At 37.9% G+C, this 15826-nt stretch overlaps 1 protein-coding gene across 1 annotated transcript in view; it reads left to right on the top strand.

The window, feature by feature from the left end:
- LOC138987573 (protein piccolo-like) overlaps nt 1-14525 on the top strand; it is a 29133-nt gene extending 14608 nt beyond the window's left edge. Inside the window, exons 5-6 of the mRNA XM_070368856.1 lie at nt 11023-12420; nt 14472-14525. Coding sequence (XP_070224957.1) covers nt 11023-12420; nt 14472-14525 — 1452 coding nt within the window. The remainder of the gene's footprint in view (nt 1-11022; nt 12421-14471) is intronic.
- Nucleotides 14526-15826: the final 1301 nt, after the last annotated feature.

Raw genomic sequence — 15826 nt, 5'->3', positions numbered from 1 at the left:
TTTAGAGGAATAGAAATAATAATTTAAAAATCTGTATTACTTAAATATGTTCACAAATGCCATGTTTGTTTAGCTCGCATTTTCCGCGAGGTCCAGTGTACAGCATTTTCCTCATGACTTCAGTGTTCCTCATGTAAAATAAATATGTATTCCTCATGCTCTACCTGTAAGTTTAATCTTTAGCACCAAAGCCTTTTTTTCACTTGGAGCTTTTAAATTACGAGATGTTTCAGGTGTCCTTCTGCATGTCCAGCTTTTATATATACTAAGCCAATTGCTAAATATCACAACTAGTATGATGGTCTGTATAGCTTAGTAAGAACAGGTGTTCTGCCATGAAAGTAGATACCCACAACTAACGGAATCATTTACTGGATCAGTAAACTTAATACAGTGATGGGATAACTTGCTCATTGTTCATATCCTTGAGAAATCACACATACAAAACACTGTCTCTCCCGTTACCATACCTTAATTAGCTTAGATAAAAATGGACCCTTCACACATTTCAAAAGTGCTGTATTGAAGGAAAGACGTAAAAAATCTATTCAGTTCAGTTCAGTTCAGACGCTCAGTCATGTCCGACTTTTTGCAACCCCATGAAGAGCAGCATGCCGGGCCTCCCTGTGCACCAGCAACTCCCGGAGTTTACCCAAACTCATGTCCATCATGTTGGTGTTGTCATCCAGCCACCTCATCCTCTGTTGTTCCCTTCTCTTCCTGCCCCCAATCCGCCCCCCCCCCCCGCCCCAGCATCAGGGTCTTTTCCAATGAGTCAACTCTTCGCATGAGGTGGCCACAGTACTGGAGTTTCAGCTTCAACATCAGTCCTTCCAATGAACACCCAGGACTGATCTCCTTTAGGATGGACTGGCTGGATCTCCTTGCAGCCCAAGGGACTCTCAAGAGTCTTCTCCAACACCACACTTCAGAAGCATCAATTCTTCAGCACTCAGCTTTCTTCACAGTCCAATTCTCACATCCATACATGACCACTGGAAAAACCATAGCCTTGACTAGATGGAATTTTGTTGGCAAAGTAATGTCTCTGCTTTTAAATATGCTATCTAGGTTGGTTATAACTTTCCTTCCAAGGAGTAAGGGACTTTTAATTTCATGGCTGCAATCACCATCTGCAGTGATTCTGGAGCCCCCAAAAATAAAGTCTGACACTGTTTCCACTGTTTCCCCTTCTATTTCCCATGAAGTGATGGGACCAGATGCCATGATATTCATTTTCTGAATGTTGAACATTAAGCCAACATTTTCACTCTCCTCCTTCACTTTCATCAAGAGGCTTTTTAGTTCCTCTTCACTTTCTGCCATAAGGGTGGTGTCATCTGCATTTCTGAGGTTATTGATATTTCTCCCGGCAAGCTTGTGCTTCTTCCAGCTCCGCGTTTCTCATGATGTACTCTGCATAGAAGTTAAATAAGCAGGGTGACAATATACAGCCTTGATGTTCTGCTTTCCCTTTTTGGAACGAGTCTGTTGTTCCATGTCCAGTTCTAACTGCTGCTTCCTGACCTGCATATAGGTTTCTCAAGAGGCAGGTCAGGTGGTCTGGTATTCCCATCTCTTTCAGAATTGTCCACTGTTTATTGTGATACACACAGTCAAAGGCTTTGGCATAGTCAATAAAGCAGAAATAGATGTTTTTCTGGAACTCTCTTGGTTTTTTGATGATCCAGCGGATGTTGGCAACTTGATCTCTGGTTTCTCTGCCTTTTCTAAAACCAGCTTGAACATCTGGAAGTTCATGGTTCATATATTGCTGAAGCCTGGCTTGGAGGATTTTGAGCATTACTTTACTAGCGTGTGAGATGAGTACAATTGTGCAGTAGTTTGAGCATTCTTTTGCATTGCCTTTCTTTGGGATTGGAATGAACACTGAACTTTTAAAGTCCTGTGGCCACTGCTGAGTTTTCCAAATTTGCTGGCATATTGAGTGCAGCATTTTCACAGCATCATCTTTCAGGAATTTAAATAGCTCAACTGGAATTTCATCACCTCCACTAGCTTTGTTCGTAGTGATGCTTTCTAAGGCCCACTTGACTTCACGTTCCAGGATGTCCGGCTCTAGGTGAGTGATAACACCATCATGATTATCTGGCTCGTGAAGATCTTTTTTTGTTCAGTTCTTCTATGTATTCTTGCCACCTCTTCTTAATATCTTCTGCTTCTGTTAGGTCCATACCATTTCTGTCCTTTATTGAGCCCATCTTTGCATGAAATGTTCCCTTGGTATCTGTCATTTTCTTGAAGAGATCTCTAGTCTTTCCCATTCTATTGTTTTCCTCTATTTCTTTGCACTGATAACTGAGGAAGGCTTTCTTATCTCTTCTTGCTATTTTGGAACTCTGCATTCAAATGGGAATATCTTTCCTTTTCTCCTTTGCTTTTTGCTTCTCTTCTTTTCACAGCTATTTGTAAGGCCTTCCCAGACAGCTATTTTGCTTTTTTGCATTTCTTTTCTATGGGGATGGTCTTGATCCCTGTCTCCTGTACCATGTCACGAACCTCCATCCATAGTTCATCAGGCACTCTGTGTATCAGATCTAGTCCCTTAAATCTATTTCCCCTTCCACTGTATAATCATAAGGGATTTGATTGAGGTCATACCTGAATGGTATAGTGGTTTTCCTTACTTTCTTCAATTTAAGTCTGCATTTGTCAATAAGGAGTTCATGATCTGAGCCACAGTCAGCTCCCAGTCTTGTTTTTGCTGACTGTATAGAGCTTCTCCATCTCTGGCTGCAAAGAATATAATCAATCTGATTTCGGTATTGACCATCTGGTGATGTCCATGTGTAGAGTCTTCTCTTGTGTTGTTGGAAGAGGGTGTTTGCTATCACCAGTGCATTTTCTTGGCAAAACTCTATTAGCCTTTACCTTGCTTCATTCTGTACTCCAAGGCCAAATTTGCCTGTTACTCCAGGTGTGTCTTGACTTCCTACTTTTGCATTCCAGTCCCCTATAGTGAAAAGGACATCTTTTTTGGGTGTTAGTTCTAAAAGGTCTTGTAGGTCTTTATAGAACCATTCAACCTCAGCTTCTTCAGCATTACTGGTTGGGGCATAGACTTGGATTACTGTGATATTGAATGGTTTGCCTTGGAAACGAACAGAGATCATTCTGTTGTTTTTGAGATTGCATCCAAGTACTGGATTTTGGACTCTTTTCTTGACCATGATGGCTACTCCATTTCTTCTGAGGGATTCCTGCCCACAGTAGTAGATATAATGGTCCTCTGAGTTAAATTCACCCATTCCAGTCCATTTTAGTTCGTTGATTCCTAGAATGTCGATGTTCACTCTTGCTATCTCCTGTTTGACCACTTCCAATTTGCCTTGATTGGAAAACTCAGCAGTGGCTACAGGACTAGAAAAGGTCAGTTTTCATTCCAGTCCCAAAGAAAGGCAATGCCAAAGAATGCTCAAACTACTGCATAGTTGCCCTCATCTCACATGCTAGTAAAGTAATGCTCAAAATTCTCCAAGCCAGGCTTCAGCTATATGTGAACGGTGAACTTCCAGATGTTTGTTTTCTAAAAGCTGGTTTTAGAAAAGGCAGAGAAACCAGAGATCAAATTGCCAATATCCGCTGGATCATCGAAAAACCAAGAGAGTTCCAGAAAAACATATATTTCTGCTTTCTTGACTATGCCAAAGCCTTTGACTGTGTGTATCACAATAAACTGTGGACAATTCTGAAAGAGATGGGAATACCAGACCACCTGACCTGCCTCTTGAGAAACCTATATGCAGGTCAGGAAGCAACAGTTAGAACTGGACATGGAACAATAGATTGGTTCCAAAAAGGGAAAGCAGAACATCAAGGCTGTATATTGTCACCCTGCTTATTTAACTTCTATGCAGAGTACATCATGAGAAACGCTGGACTGGAAGAAACACAAGCTGGAATCAAGATTGCCGGGAGAAATATCAGTAACCTCAGATATGCAGGTGACCACCACCCTTTTGGCAGAAAGTGAAGAGGAACTAAAAAGCCTCTTGATGAAAGTGAAAGAGAAGAGTGAAAAAGTTGACTTAAAGCTCAACATTCAGAAAACGAAGATCATGGCATCTGGTCCCATCAGTTCATGGGAAATAGATGGGGAAACAATGGAAACAGTGTCAGACTTTATTTTTGGGGGCTCCAGAATCACTGCAGATGGTGATTGCAGCCATGAAATTAAAAGTCCCTTACTCCTTGGAAGGAAAGTTATGATCAACCTAGATAGCATATTCAAAAGCAGAGACATTACTTGCCAACAAAGGTCCTCTAGTCAAGGCTATGGTTTTTCCAGTGGTCATGTATGGATGTGAGAGTTGGACTGTGAAGAAAGCTGAGTGCTGAAGAATTGATGCTTCTGAAGTGTGGTGTTGGAGAAGACTCTTGAGAGTCCCTTGGGCTGCAAGGAGATCCAGCCAGTCCATCCTAAAGGAGATCAGTCCTGGGTGTTCATTGGAAGGACTGATGCTAAAGCTGAAACTCCAGTACTGTGGCCACCTCATGCAAAGAGTTGACTCATTGGAAAAGACTCTCATGCTGGGAGGGATTGGGGGCAGGAGGAGAAGGGGACGACAGAGGATGAGATGGCTGGATGGCATCACCGACTCGATGGGTGTTGAGTTTGAATGAATTCTGGGAGTTGTTGAGGGAAAGGGAGGCCTGACATGCTGCAGTTCATGGTGTCGCAAAGAGTCGGACACAACTGAGCGACTGAACTGAACTGAAACTTTACTTGGTATCTAATACAGAGGTAAGAGTCATCATAAGAAGTGATTACTTTTTTAAAGAGTATGTGAGGACAGGAGAAAAGAAGAATTAATTGGAAAAGAAAAGCAATATGTGGGTCTGAATGCTGTGGTTCAGACTATCTAGTTGGGATAGTTGAGAAGGGGCAGACCTTATAGTGGATAATGGAATACTAAGTTATAAGGCTGAGAAGTCATTGTGGATCATAAAGGTTAGGAAGCATTTAGGTAAATGGAGGAGGAGTACAAATTTTGAATCATAACTCAGGTAAGAGATAATGAGAACACTCCCTTGATGGAGTAAATGATACATTTAGATCTTACGGTTTGCAGAAAAGTTTAGTTATGATGCATCGAGAAGTAAGGACCTAACAGATTTTAGTAGAAGGGCAGGATGAATGTATAATTGAAGAAAATATATTCTTAATTTGAATAGTATGAGAACACTACAAATATAAATTCCTAATATTGCGTTCATCTTTTTGTTTTTTAGCTGACTTCAAAAAACTCTAAAGTTTACTTATTTTTTAAAAATATTTATTGGATTATAGTTACTTTACAATATTGTGTCAGTCTGCTGTACACCAAAGTGAATCAGCTGTACATATACATATATTCCCTCTTTTTTGGATCTCTTTCCTACTCAGGTTACCACAGAGCATTGAGTAATGTTTGCTGTGCTATACAGCAGATTCTTATTAGTTATCTATTTTATACATACTATCAATAGTGTATATAAAAACTATAGTGTATATATCCGAGTCTCCCTACTCATGCCACCTCCCCTTTCCCACTTGGTATCCATACTTTTATTTTCTACATCTGTGTCTATTTCTGCTTTGTAAATAAGATCATCTATACCACAATTTTCAGATTCTACATGCTATGTTGTTGAGCAGAGATTTCATTGTAAACTTTAAATAGATTTTGTGTTTAAAATTTTCAGTTCGGGGCACATTGAAGGGCGGATGTTAGTCACTATGCCTTCTGGAGCCTTTTTTTTTTTTAATTCCTGAGAAACTTGCATTCTCTTTTGAAGCTAAATAGATTAATAATAGTTCCAAGTAGGAATATGCTTTAATTCTGGAACCCCAACATTTGCCAACTCACCTTATTTGTTAGATGTATTGTGTTAACTATCTTGAATTATTAAAGACATACACTTAAAAATCAGTATCTATTTTTCAGTACTTTTTTGATAGTGGCACCAATAATTGAAGGTTTATGTGAAATTCACAATTAAACTTTCAAGTGGTACCTCTTGAAACATTTAATAATATTTTTATGATTATCCAGCAAAAGCCTTAGTCAGTGAAGTTTTATTACTATATTTTATATGACTCAGCTCTGATACATAACTCACCAGAAGGCTCAGAAAAAGGGAACCCTGGGAGATTGGATTTAACAGGGAGGTGTGTTAATAATTATCAGCATTCACCTTAGAATACAGAGTGACCTCAGCAGAAATCCTGGTTGAGTCCTTTCTTATCCCTATTTATGTAGCATATTAAGTCAGAAGACTGAATGAACAATTTTATGCCTTTTTTGTTCCTTTCCATACAGCTAATTGAATTAGAGTAGTTCATTAAACAGTTGTGTCTCCGGTTCTTGAATTCCATTTATTCACTTGCTGTAAGCAATGTGGGGAAAGGAAGAAATGACAATTTTTTAAAATCATTTGTCATATAAAATCTAGAATTTAGGAATAGTTAAAGCATGGCATTCTTATCTAACACAAATACTTTCATTTTAGTGCCTGTATATTGAAGGTAAGCTCTAATGTTCACATTGCAAAGAGACTTAAAAATTTACTGATAAAACCAATGCATCTAAAGAAATTGGTTGAAGGCAGGTTGAGGGGTAACTTGCAGGAAGAAAAGGAAAAAAAAGGATTCATGAAAGGCCAGATCAGAGACATTGGCTTTGGAAATACTGATATAGTAGAAGGCTCCCCTGGTATTATTTATTGCCTTTCTCCTATTTGTTGAATGGATGTGGGTGAATAGAGAAAGTAAGTACTATGCGTGTCAGGGAACCGGGAAGTCCTTTATGAAATGTTGGTGAAAGGCTTCTTCTCAGTTAGGCTTGTCCGTGGATAGTGTTGGACTTCTTTAGCATAGGGAAGAGGAATAAGGACTAACGTCTTGTAAGATCCACATTCATGGCTGCAGTGGAATGAAGACCCGATGATGCAGAACTAGGGGAACTGGCTGTATTATAGTTATGGGTACCAAGTGGAATGGGCATCAGAGGTTTGAGCCAAGGATGGTAGTAAATTCAGGTTCGTCTCTGCTCATAGTTACAGATAAAAATGTAATTTTAGAAGTTAAATAAGACAGTAATTATCTCCAAGCCCTGAAAATATGTATGGTTAGCAGGCGTGTTAGTTATGGGTGTTCCTTCAGTTTGAATCAAAATGGGAATACATGGTCCATGGCCAAGGTATAGCATACGGAGAATGGCATGCCACCAGAAAATGAAGGCAGAAGCTTGTCATTCAGGCTAGATTAACAATGGGTATTAACAGAGTAAACACAGAAATATTGTAGCTTGAAGAGCATGAACATCTTAATTTATTTAATTCCAACAACCTCAAAAAATATTTGTGAACATCTATGATGATTAAAGGGGCTTCTCTGGTGGCTCAGAGGATAAAGTGTCTGCCTGCAATGCAGGAGACCTGGGTTCGATCCCTGGGTTGGGAAGATCCCCTGGAGAAGGAAATGGCAACCCACTCCAGTATTCTTGCCTGGAGAATCCCATGTACAGAGGAGCCTGGCGGGCTACAGTCCACGGGGTCGCAAAGAGTCAGACATGACTGAGCGACTTTACTCACTTATGATGATTGAAAGGTCAGACCATACACGTAGTGTTTATAATTGTTGCTGACAGTCTTTGGGGAGATATAGAGCTGGAGATATCAGAATTAGGTAAGTGCTAACATAAGGACAGTAACAAAACTATAGATTTTAATTTCCTGCAAAAAATTAACTGTTCACAGCTATTGGAGAGTATTGAGTTTTGATGGGAGATAGAGTCAACCTCTTCTGTGGTGGTTTGTTTTAAACAGGTTAAATTTGGTGGAGATACAAAATATTTTGGAAATGGCAAGGGCCAAATGAGGGACAGTGGCTTTGGAACTATGAACAAGTGGGAAATTAACTTTCACAAGCAACACAGACCTTGAAGAGTAACTGAATATGTAGTAAAGATATTACAGGGTTTTTAACTCAGATGACTGAGAGGGCAAAGGTGCTATTACTACTTGTAACTCTCCCTCCGTGCATTGTGGAATATTAGATGGTGATTCGTGATGTTAATGTTGGGGTGAGTTGTGGACTTTGTCATTTTCTCAGTGTAATAAGAAAGATTTGTTGTTGTTGTTTTCACCTGAATCGGGCAATTGGAAACACTGCTGTGTTCAGTAGTAGAGTAGGTTCTGAGATAAAACTCATTTCTATTTTCAACAGATTTGGCCAGTAGAATTAAAAAGAGGCTCTTTCTGAAAAACCCTAAGAGGATAAAAAGCTTTTCACATTGTGAAAGCTATAGACAATGATTTTAACCTGTATTTTCACAGTGAGGAGGAACATTGAAGGATCAGATGTCTTTTATGTGTTGTTTATCAAAGTGAAGAAAATGGGGTCATGAAAAGGACAAAAGTAGGGCCAGTGGAGTCTGTTCAGAAACACAGTGTGTTAAGAGAAAAGCAGAATTATGTCCCTATGAAAAAGCAATGACCTGTGTTTTCCACCCCTCTTTTCCTAAGTCCCTCCTTGTCTACATATTTAGAGACTTGGTCATATACGTTTATAAACTACAAGGAAACGTTTGCTTTTGGAATGAGGACAGTACAGAATATGTGTCCCAGTGTTGATATAAATCGTACATTAGATATGCCATGGTAGTGTTCTAATTTTGCAGTGGTTCAGAGATGGAGTGAAAGCCTACCAGCCAGCTGTGCATGAAGCTCCAGTGTTCACATGGCAAACAGACTTAAAAGTTTACTGATAAAACCAAATGCATCCAAAGAAATTGGAAGGATGAGAGTTGAGAGAGAACTTTCAGAGGAAAGGAAAAGAGGACTTATGACAGTATCATTATCAGATACTTATTTTATAAGTAAAGAATTATCATTTTAATTATATTTTCTTCTTTCATCTTGTCTGACTGCATGATTATAAGGTGACATGGTGTCATTTAAGATTGAAAACAAATGAGAAAAAGTAAATAGTGGAACAGCAGAATTGACATTGGCATTAGGAGAGATGGTTGAGTGGATAGATGAGTGTTTATGGAGAAATTTCCATCCATCAAGAAGGGGGCATGATGGAGTGGATTTCCTTACATTCAAGCTAACCCTTTAGTCATACAACTTACATTAGTAACAGTGGATTGTTTATGTTTTGGGATTCAAATATCTGTATGTTTAAAAAGTTATTTATTTTGTGAAATGCCTCAAACATAGAAAAAGGTAAACATAAGTACTTAATACTCATATTGAAAATGAATGTAATAAAAACCCAAGTGCCTCTTAACCTGTAGGTAACAAATGTTTTAATTTTGCTTTTTGATTCAGATTTTTAAACAAATATAACTTGTCAGAGTTGAAAATCTCCTTCAACCTTCTCCAAACAAAAGTTTGCTTTCCATGAGATTATAAAATAAGCCCTGTTATACTGGTACCTTAGGCTTCCCACTGGTGTCAGTGGTAAAGAACTCAACTGCAAATGCAGGAGACATAAGAGATGCAGGTTCAACCCCTGGGTCAGGAAGATCCCCTAGAGGAGGGCATGGCAACCCACTACAGTATTCTCGCCTGGAGAATCCCATGGACAGAGGAGCCTGGCAGGCTATGGTCCATAGGGTCACAAAGAGTCGGACACGACTGAAGCAACTTAGCACACATGCATACTGGTACCTGAGTTTAAATAATTTTGATATCCTTTCTTTAAATTTTAAATTCATTTTAATGATTCAGAAAAAGACACAGGAGTTTTTTTAAATTAAATGTTAACAATGTAAACTGTCAAGTGGAAAAATAGTTTTTAAAAAAAGTTAGGAATGCTTAGTTTAGTTTTTTTTACAAAAGGGAATTATTTCAAGTAAGAGTATGTTGTTTGCCCACCTAATACTTTACAATTTTGTATTCTGCAGAACTTTTTTGGTACTTATGCACCATATATTTAGTTTTGCATCGTGTAGAATTTTGAACAAAGAACTTCAGTGCTAAACTGGTGACATTGGTTATTTTGGGAGTTAAAGATTAGGTTGTATAAAATTTACCCTTCTAGATTACTTTGGTAATATTTAAAATTTTGTATAATGAGCGTATATTATTTTAGAATAAAATAGGTAAATGTGGAATATACATTTTTTAAGATTATCTTCTAAAATATATTAGTACCAATTTCACCTTCTCCTTTTAACAATAAATGTGATGTTAAAGAAGAAATGCATTTACACCTATACATGATATATATATATACACACACACACATAAATATATACATATATATACACACACAATGTGTGTCTCACACATATACATATCTCACCAGTCAGGTAAATATATTGTATACATATATTGCTCTTTCCATTTATAAAAATTATGAGGAAGTAACTTTTCTCTTTTTGATCATGCTATATCTATAATAATTTCAGGGGATGCCATTATTTTTTCTTTGCTTTCTTAAGAGAGAATGTTTTCTTTCTAACCCACAGTGATTAATAGTTATGATTTTCTCACATTTGATTATGTTGCCTTGGAGGGGAGATGTGATTCTCTTGCTAATTTAAGAAATTAGCAATGTGCTAGTAATTTTGACAAGCATACTCTGGGTTATATAACTGAAACCTGTTTATGAGCCATCAACAGAGAAAATATCCAACATAACTAATTATGGAATCTAATATGTTATATTAATAATCATTTTCTTTTATTGTACATGGTTTTCTATTTCTGGGAGTAATCAAACTTTGAGTAAATCAAAGGCAAAAATAAAGCTAATGTTACAAGAAAATTTTCTGTGTTAATTTTATATTGCTTAAAATAAAGTGCTTACATCTCTGAGTTTCGTTAGTTATATTTTTGTATACTTAACTATATATAAATATATAAATTAACTAAAATTATTTGATCTAGATTTTATGGTTTGCATGATGAGAGACATAATTTCAAAAGCTACCAATGCAGTTTTAAAAATGCTTTTGTTTCTACCTTGTTATTGCCTTACTGACTGTTATTTTATGTTACTTCTAGATGAAAGAGTGGCTCTGTTTAAACTGTCAGATGCAGAGAGCTCTAGGAGGTAACCTGGCTCCAATTCCATCATCACCCCAGCCCAAACCGAAGACTACCCCTGTTCCTGCATCAGCAGTGAGCAAGCCACCCACTCCGTCACAGCAGGTTTCTCCAAAGAAAGACACTATCCCCAAACAGGATGTCTCAAAGGTAGCTGAGTCTAAAAAGCCCCCGCCACTAGTGAAACAACCAACCCTTCACAGCCCCCACCCAGTCACATCCCAGCAGCCTCCTGAGGCAGAGTCCTCATCCAAGCCAGTCCCTCCCAAAGAGCCTTCTGTCTCGTCTGAACCGGCCAAGGTCTCCACGGCTGATGATAAACCAGAGCAGCCCAAGGCAGGAAAGCCAGCCACAGACATTGTGTCTTCATCATCAACAGCAACAAGACCGGACATTCCAGGCCCCAAAATACCATCAAAGGATCAAGAGAAAACAACTCCTCCTCTAAAACCAGACTCCACCAAACCTTCTCAGAGTTTTCCACCAACAGGAGAAAAAGTTACCCCAGTAGATTCTAAAGTCATACCTCGACCTGCATCAGATACAAAAATTATTTCACATCCTGGACCTACTCCAGAGAGCAAAGATCAAAAACAAGTTGATCCAGTTCAGAAAAAAGACGAACCCAAGAAAGCACAAACCAAAATGAGTCCTAAGCCAGACACCAAGCCGATGCCAAAAGGGGCACTGACACCCCAAGGTCCACGACCCCCCACTGGACAAACTGCCCCTCTATCTCCACAGCCCCCAAAGCCTCAGGAACAGTCGAGACGTTTTAGCCTAAATCTTGGAAGTATTACTGATGCCCCTAAATCACAGCCTACAACTCCTCAAGAAACAGTGACTGGGAAACTCTTTGGATTTGGAGCATCCATCTTTAGCCAGGCATCAAATCTGATCTCCACAGCAGGCCAGCCTGGGTCTCATTCACAGGGTGGGCCAGCGGCCCCAACAAAACAAGTCCCTCCTCCTTCACAACCACCTACTTCTCAAGGGCCACCCAAATCCACAGCACCGCCAGCACCTGCAAAGGCTCTACCTGTGAAAAAGGAAACCAAAGCTCCAGTAATTGAAAAACTAGAGCCCAAAGCTGAACAAGTTTCAACAGTAAAAAGAACAGAAACAGAAAAGAAGCCTCTGCCTACTAAGGACAGCAAACCTTCCACGGCTGAACGTCAAAACGTTGTTCTTCCCCCCAAACTGGAAGAAACCCCCAAACCAGAATCAGCCTGTCCTCTCTGCAAAACTGAACTCAACATAAGTTCTAAGGATCCTGCTAACTTCAACACTTGCACTGAATGTAAGAAACAAGTGTGTAATCTCTGTGGATTTAACCCTACACCGCACTTGACTGAGGTAAGCAATAGTGGTATCACATATGAGTGTGAGTATATGGTGTTAATTCAGAAATGTTTTGGTGGTCAGTTTTCCTGGCAAAAAATACATTTCTGAGTAAATAAAAACTGATATTGTTATCTTTGAAGGAGCTTTAATTACTTATTAGGCTTATGCTTTCTTATTAAACATTCATGTAATTTATACTTTTCTGGTTTAATGTATCAAAAAGTAAGAAGATGAAATTAGCTGATAACTTAAAATAATGACTATCCCATTCTTTTATGAATTAACATCCTATGGTTTTCACCTGAAAACACAAAATAAGTATTGTAATTTACTGTTCCCACTGTCTCTCATCCTTCCAGTCTCTTTCATACATTAAAAAGAGAAGCTTGATTGATTGCAAATCCATAAACTACATGAGATCTGTTATTTTACAAAAGTTACGAGCTTAGTGTAAGTTAATAATATTGTCTGCTAGAAAATATTTGTTCAAATATATAATACTTAGACTTTTTATAATCCTGTTTAAGCTGTTATCTGGCATAAATATAATAGAGTACTTTATTAGGAACTGTGGAAAGAAAAAGGAATTATATGGATTTCAGTGACTAACGTCAAGGATTTTTTTTTTTTTTAATGGGAAGACCAAAACACTTCTTCCACAGTGTAAAAAGCAGATAACAATTTCCTACCTAATATAGTTATAGAAGAATGAATCAATAAGCATTAAGACTGTGTTAAGGCTGTTAGAGTATTTGGATCTTAGGAGACTGAGGGGTTGAATGATTGCTGCTTAGGTGAGTAACAGTGATATTTTAGTAAACATTTTGGGATTGAATTTAAATCATTGTTCATTATTTTTATGCAAATCAGTAATACTTAAGGATTATTTTATTTCCCCTCCTTGATTTTGTAATTCATTGGAATGCAAAAAAAAAAAAATTATATAGTTGGATTTAACAACTATACAAAAGAAGCTTTAGAGATTCTTGTTTTTGAGTTAAACTTTTTAACTTTTAAACTTTTTTCACTTTTGAAAGTATTTGATTGCTTTGACATGTCTAACACCATATAAAAGTATTGTCCCTATAGACTTAAGTTGATTTTTATCTTCTTTAACTGTGATGAATAATGTTAACCAGGATCTGTTTTAAAGGTTAAAAAAAAAAAGATGGTTTCTCTCAGCACCTCTTGAATGGTTACAAGTGTAATTATTACTTACAGTATTTGGAATTCAGTGCAAGACCAAAACAACTTTAAATTTCTTCCATAGTTTTAGAATTGTTTTTCATTGTATATTTATGAAGAGGGGAATTTCAGTTTTTCCAGGACAATTGTATTAATTTCATACATTTGAGAAGTTGTACCTTTTAATGAAGAGCTTTATGATATCAGTATTTAAATGGTTATAAAACAAACTGCAACACTAAAAACTAAAATACCCTGAAGAAGTGTATTTTGTACACTCTGAAGGAAGGGCTATAATGTGTGTATGTGTGTAAACACTTATATGTATGTATGCATTTGGGTCATAGTGTTTGTTAGAATTCTGTAAGTGTTTAGAGGTGTAAAGTGAGAGTTCTTGAGAAGAGGGACAATAAATCTCTCAGGAAAATCTTTGATTTTCTGTGTTGGCAAATTATATTTCAGAAGTGGTAATTTTGAAAGATTTCTTGAATCAATCAGAGAATTATTATCTAGGATGTGTGTGGAATTTCAATAGTTTGAAAATATAAGTGGTTTTAAGTTTTCAAATGGTGCATGAGAACTCCTCTATTTTAAATACATCAGTGGAATTTAGATAATCTGTCATTGTTCAGATTGTTTTTTTCTTTGGCCATTTCTTTGAATGTGGAAGATCATATTTCAAAGGAGAGAAAAATATGATGTAACAAAAGCAGTTGACTCATGTTCTTGTCTCCACTTGACTGTGTTAATCTGAGGGAAGTTTTTAGCTGGTCTAAGACCTTAATGCCGTCTGATCTTTAGGTAAAGTCCATTAGCTACCCTTACATCAAGGGAGTGAATGAAGGTTACTGGAGTTAATCTGTGTTCCTTATATGTAGCTCCTGCTCTTTCACCTAGAAGACTTTGGAGGACTGGCAGAAGAGACTGGTTGAAACAGACACCCCATGTTTGCATGTATGTGTGTGTATGTGTACATGTACTTGTATATTCAGGAAATTCTAAATTCAATGTATATGCTTTATTTGTTGTGCTGTCCCAGTGTTTATATTACTTACTAATCTCTCCTCATTTTGAGTGGTTAGAAAATATCTCATCCTTGATCCTTGTTTCCTTGCTTTGTTTCTGTGATTTCTTTGTTCTGCTTGTGATAATTTTCTTGTGATCCAATATTTTCTGCTGGACTGGCACTGTACTTTGATTCTAGTTTGAGAGAGCATATACTGAAAATACTCAGACTTTAAGCCTACAATGCAGAGAAATGGTATTCCTCAAGAAAGAATTCAACTACATATTTCCATTTATTTTTCTAGTAAAGCACATATAACATGGTATGCAGCCTCTGCTTCTCCCCCTCCCTTCTTATGAGACAGGATGTCTTGTCCTCCAGATGCCTCGCTGCCCTCCCCTTCTTCTGTTCTGTTCTAGTGGTGAGAAGAGCCGGTCCTGGTTTTTCATGGGTTGGGAACTATAAACAGTGTCTCCCCACTTCCCCATCCATTCATCAAACACACGTGTCTCTAAGGTTGTTTGCTGTATGTCCTTCTCAGCATCTCCCACAGCACCCGAAGAGCGCCAAGGCTGCCTGCAGGGCCCTGGGGTGATGCCAGGCTTCAGCCTAAGCCTTATGGTTTAACTGTTCTGTGCCCAGTGTGCACACATAATACTATCATCCATTAACCTCTGATAGTAAGGAATGGTTTTTTAGGCTTGAATTTCTGCCAAATCAAGAAATATTTTGTCTTTGAAGGAGTTTTATGAGGCAGCAAGGCTTTGTGAAAGAGCTAGTCTTATAGAATTTGGAAGCATGTTGAGAAAAACAGTGTAAATTGGCAATAAATTTACCTAGTGAATTTTAATTATTCCGGGTCAGTTTAAGTGCAGAAAGTCTACTCATAGTGGGTATTTTATTGTTTGTGTTGCTCTTTTGTAAAGGAAATTCTTACTATGAAAATACAACTTAAATTTGTTTCCACATGCTTCAAGGAGTCCTAGAGTCATATTTCTGCTTCCTTAGTAAGATAATTATGCATGGCTTGAATGATGTTGAAATAGCCAGCATATATTTGTCACCAGGCAACAAATGGGCCTTTTGAGCTGATTAAGATCCAGTAATGTACCTGAGTTCCCTTCAGATCTTTACTCTGTAGCCAAGGTGACTTCTGCGTTCTCTCTCAGACCCTCTCTTGGACCCTTCTCTCTCAGAAAGTCTTAGTTTAGTAAACAGGTAATATCT

This window comes from Bos mutus, chromosome 4 (genome assembly GCF_027580195.1).
Source record: "Bos mutus isolate GX-2022 chromosome 4, NWIPB_WYAK_1.1, whole genome shotgun sequence".
NCBI classification, from domain to species: Eukaryota; Metazoa; Chordata; class Mammalia; order Artiodactyla; family Bovidae; genus Bos; species Bos mutus.
Note: the sequence above shows the minus strand (reverse complement) of the source record. Positions and strands in the feature narration are given on the sequence as shown.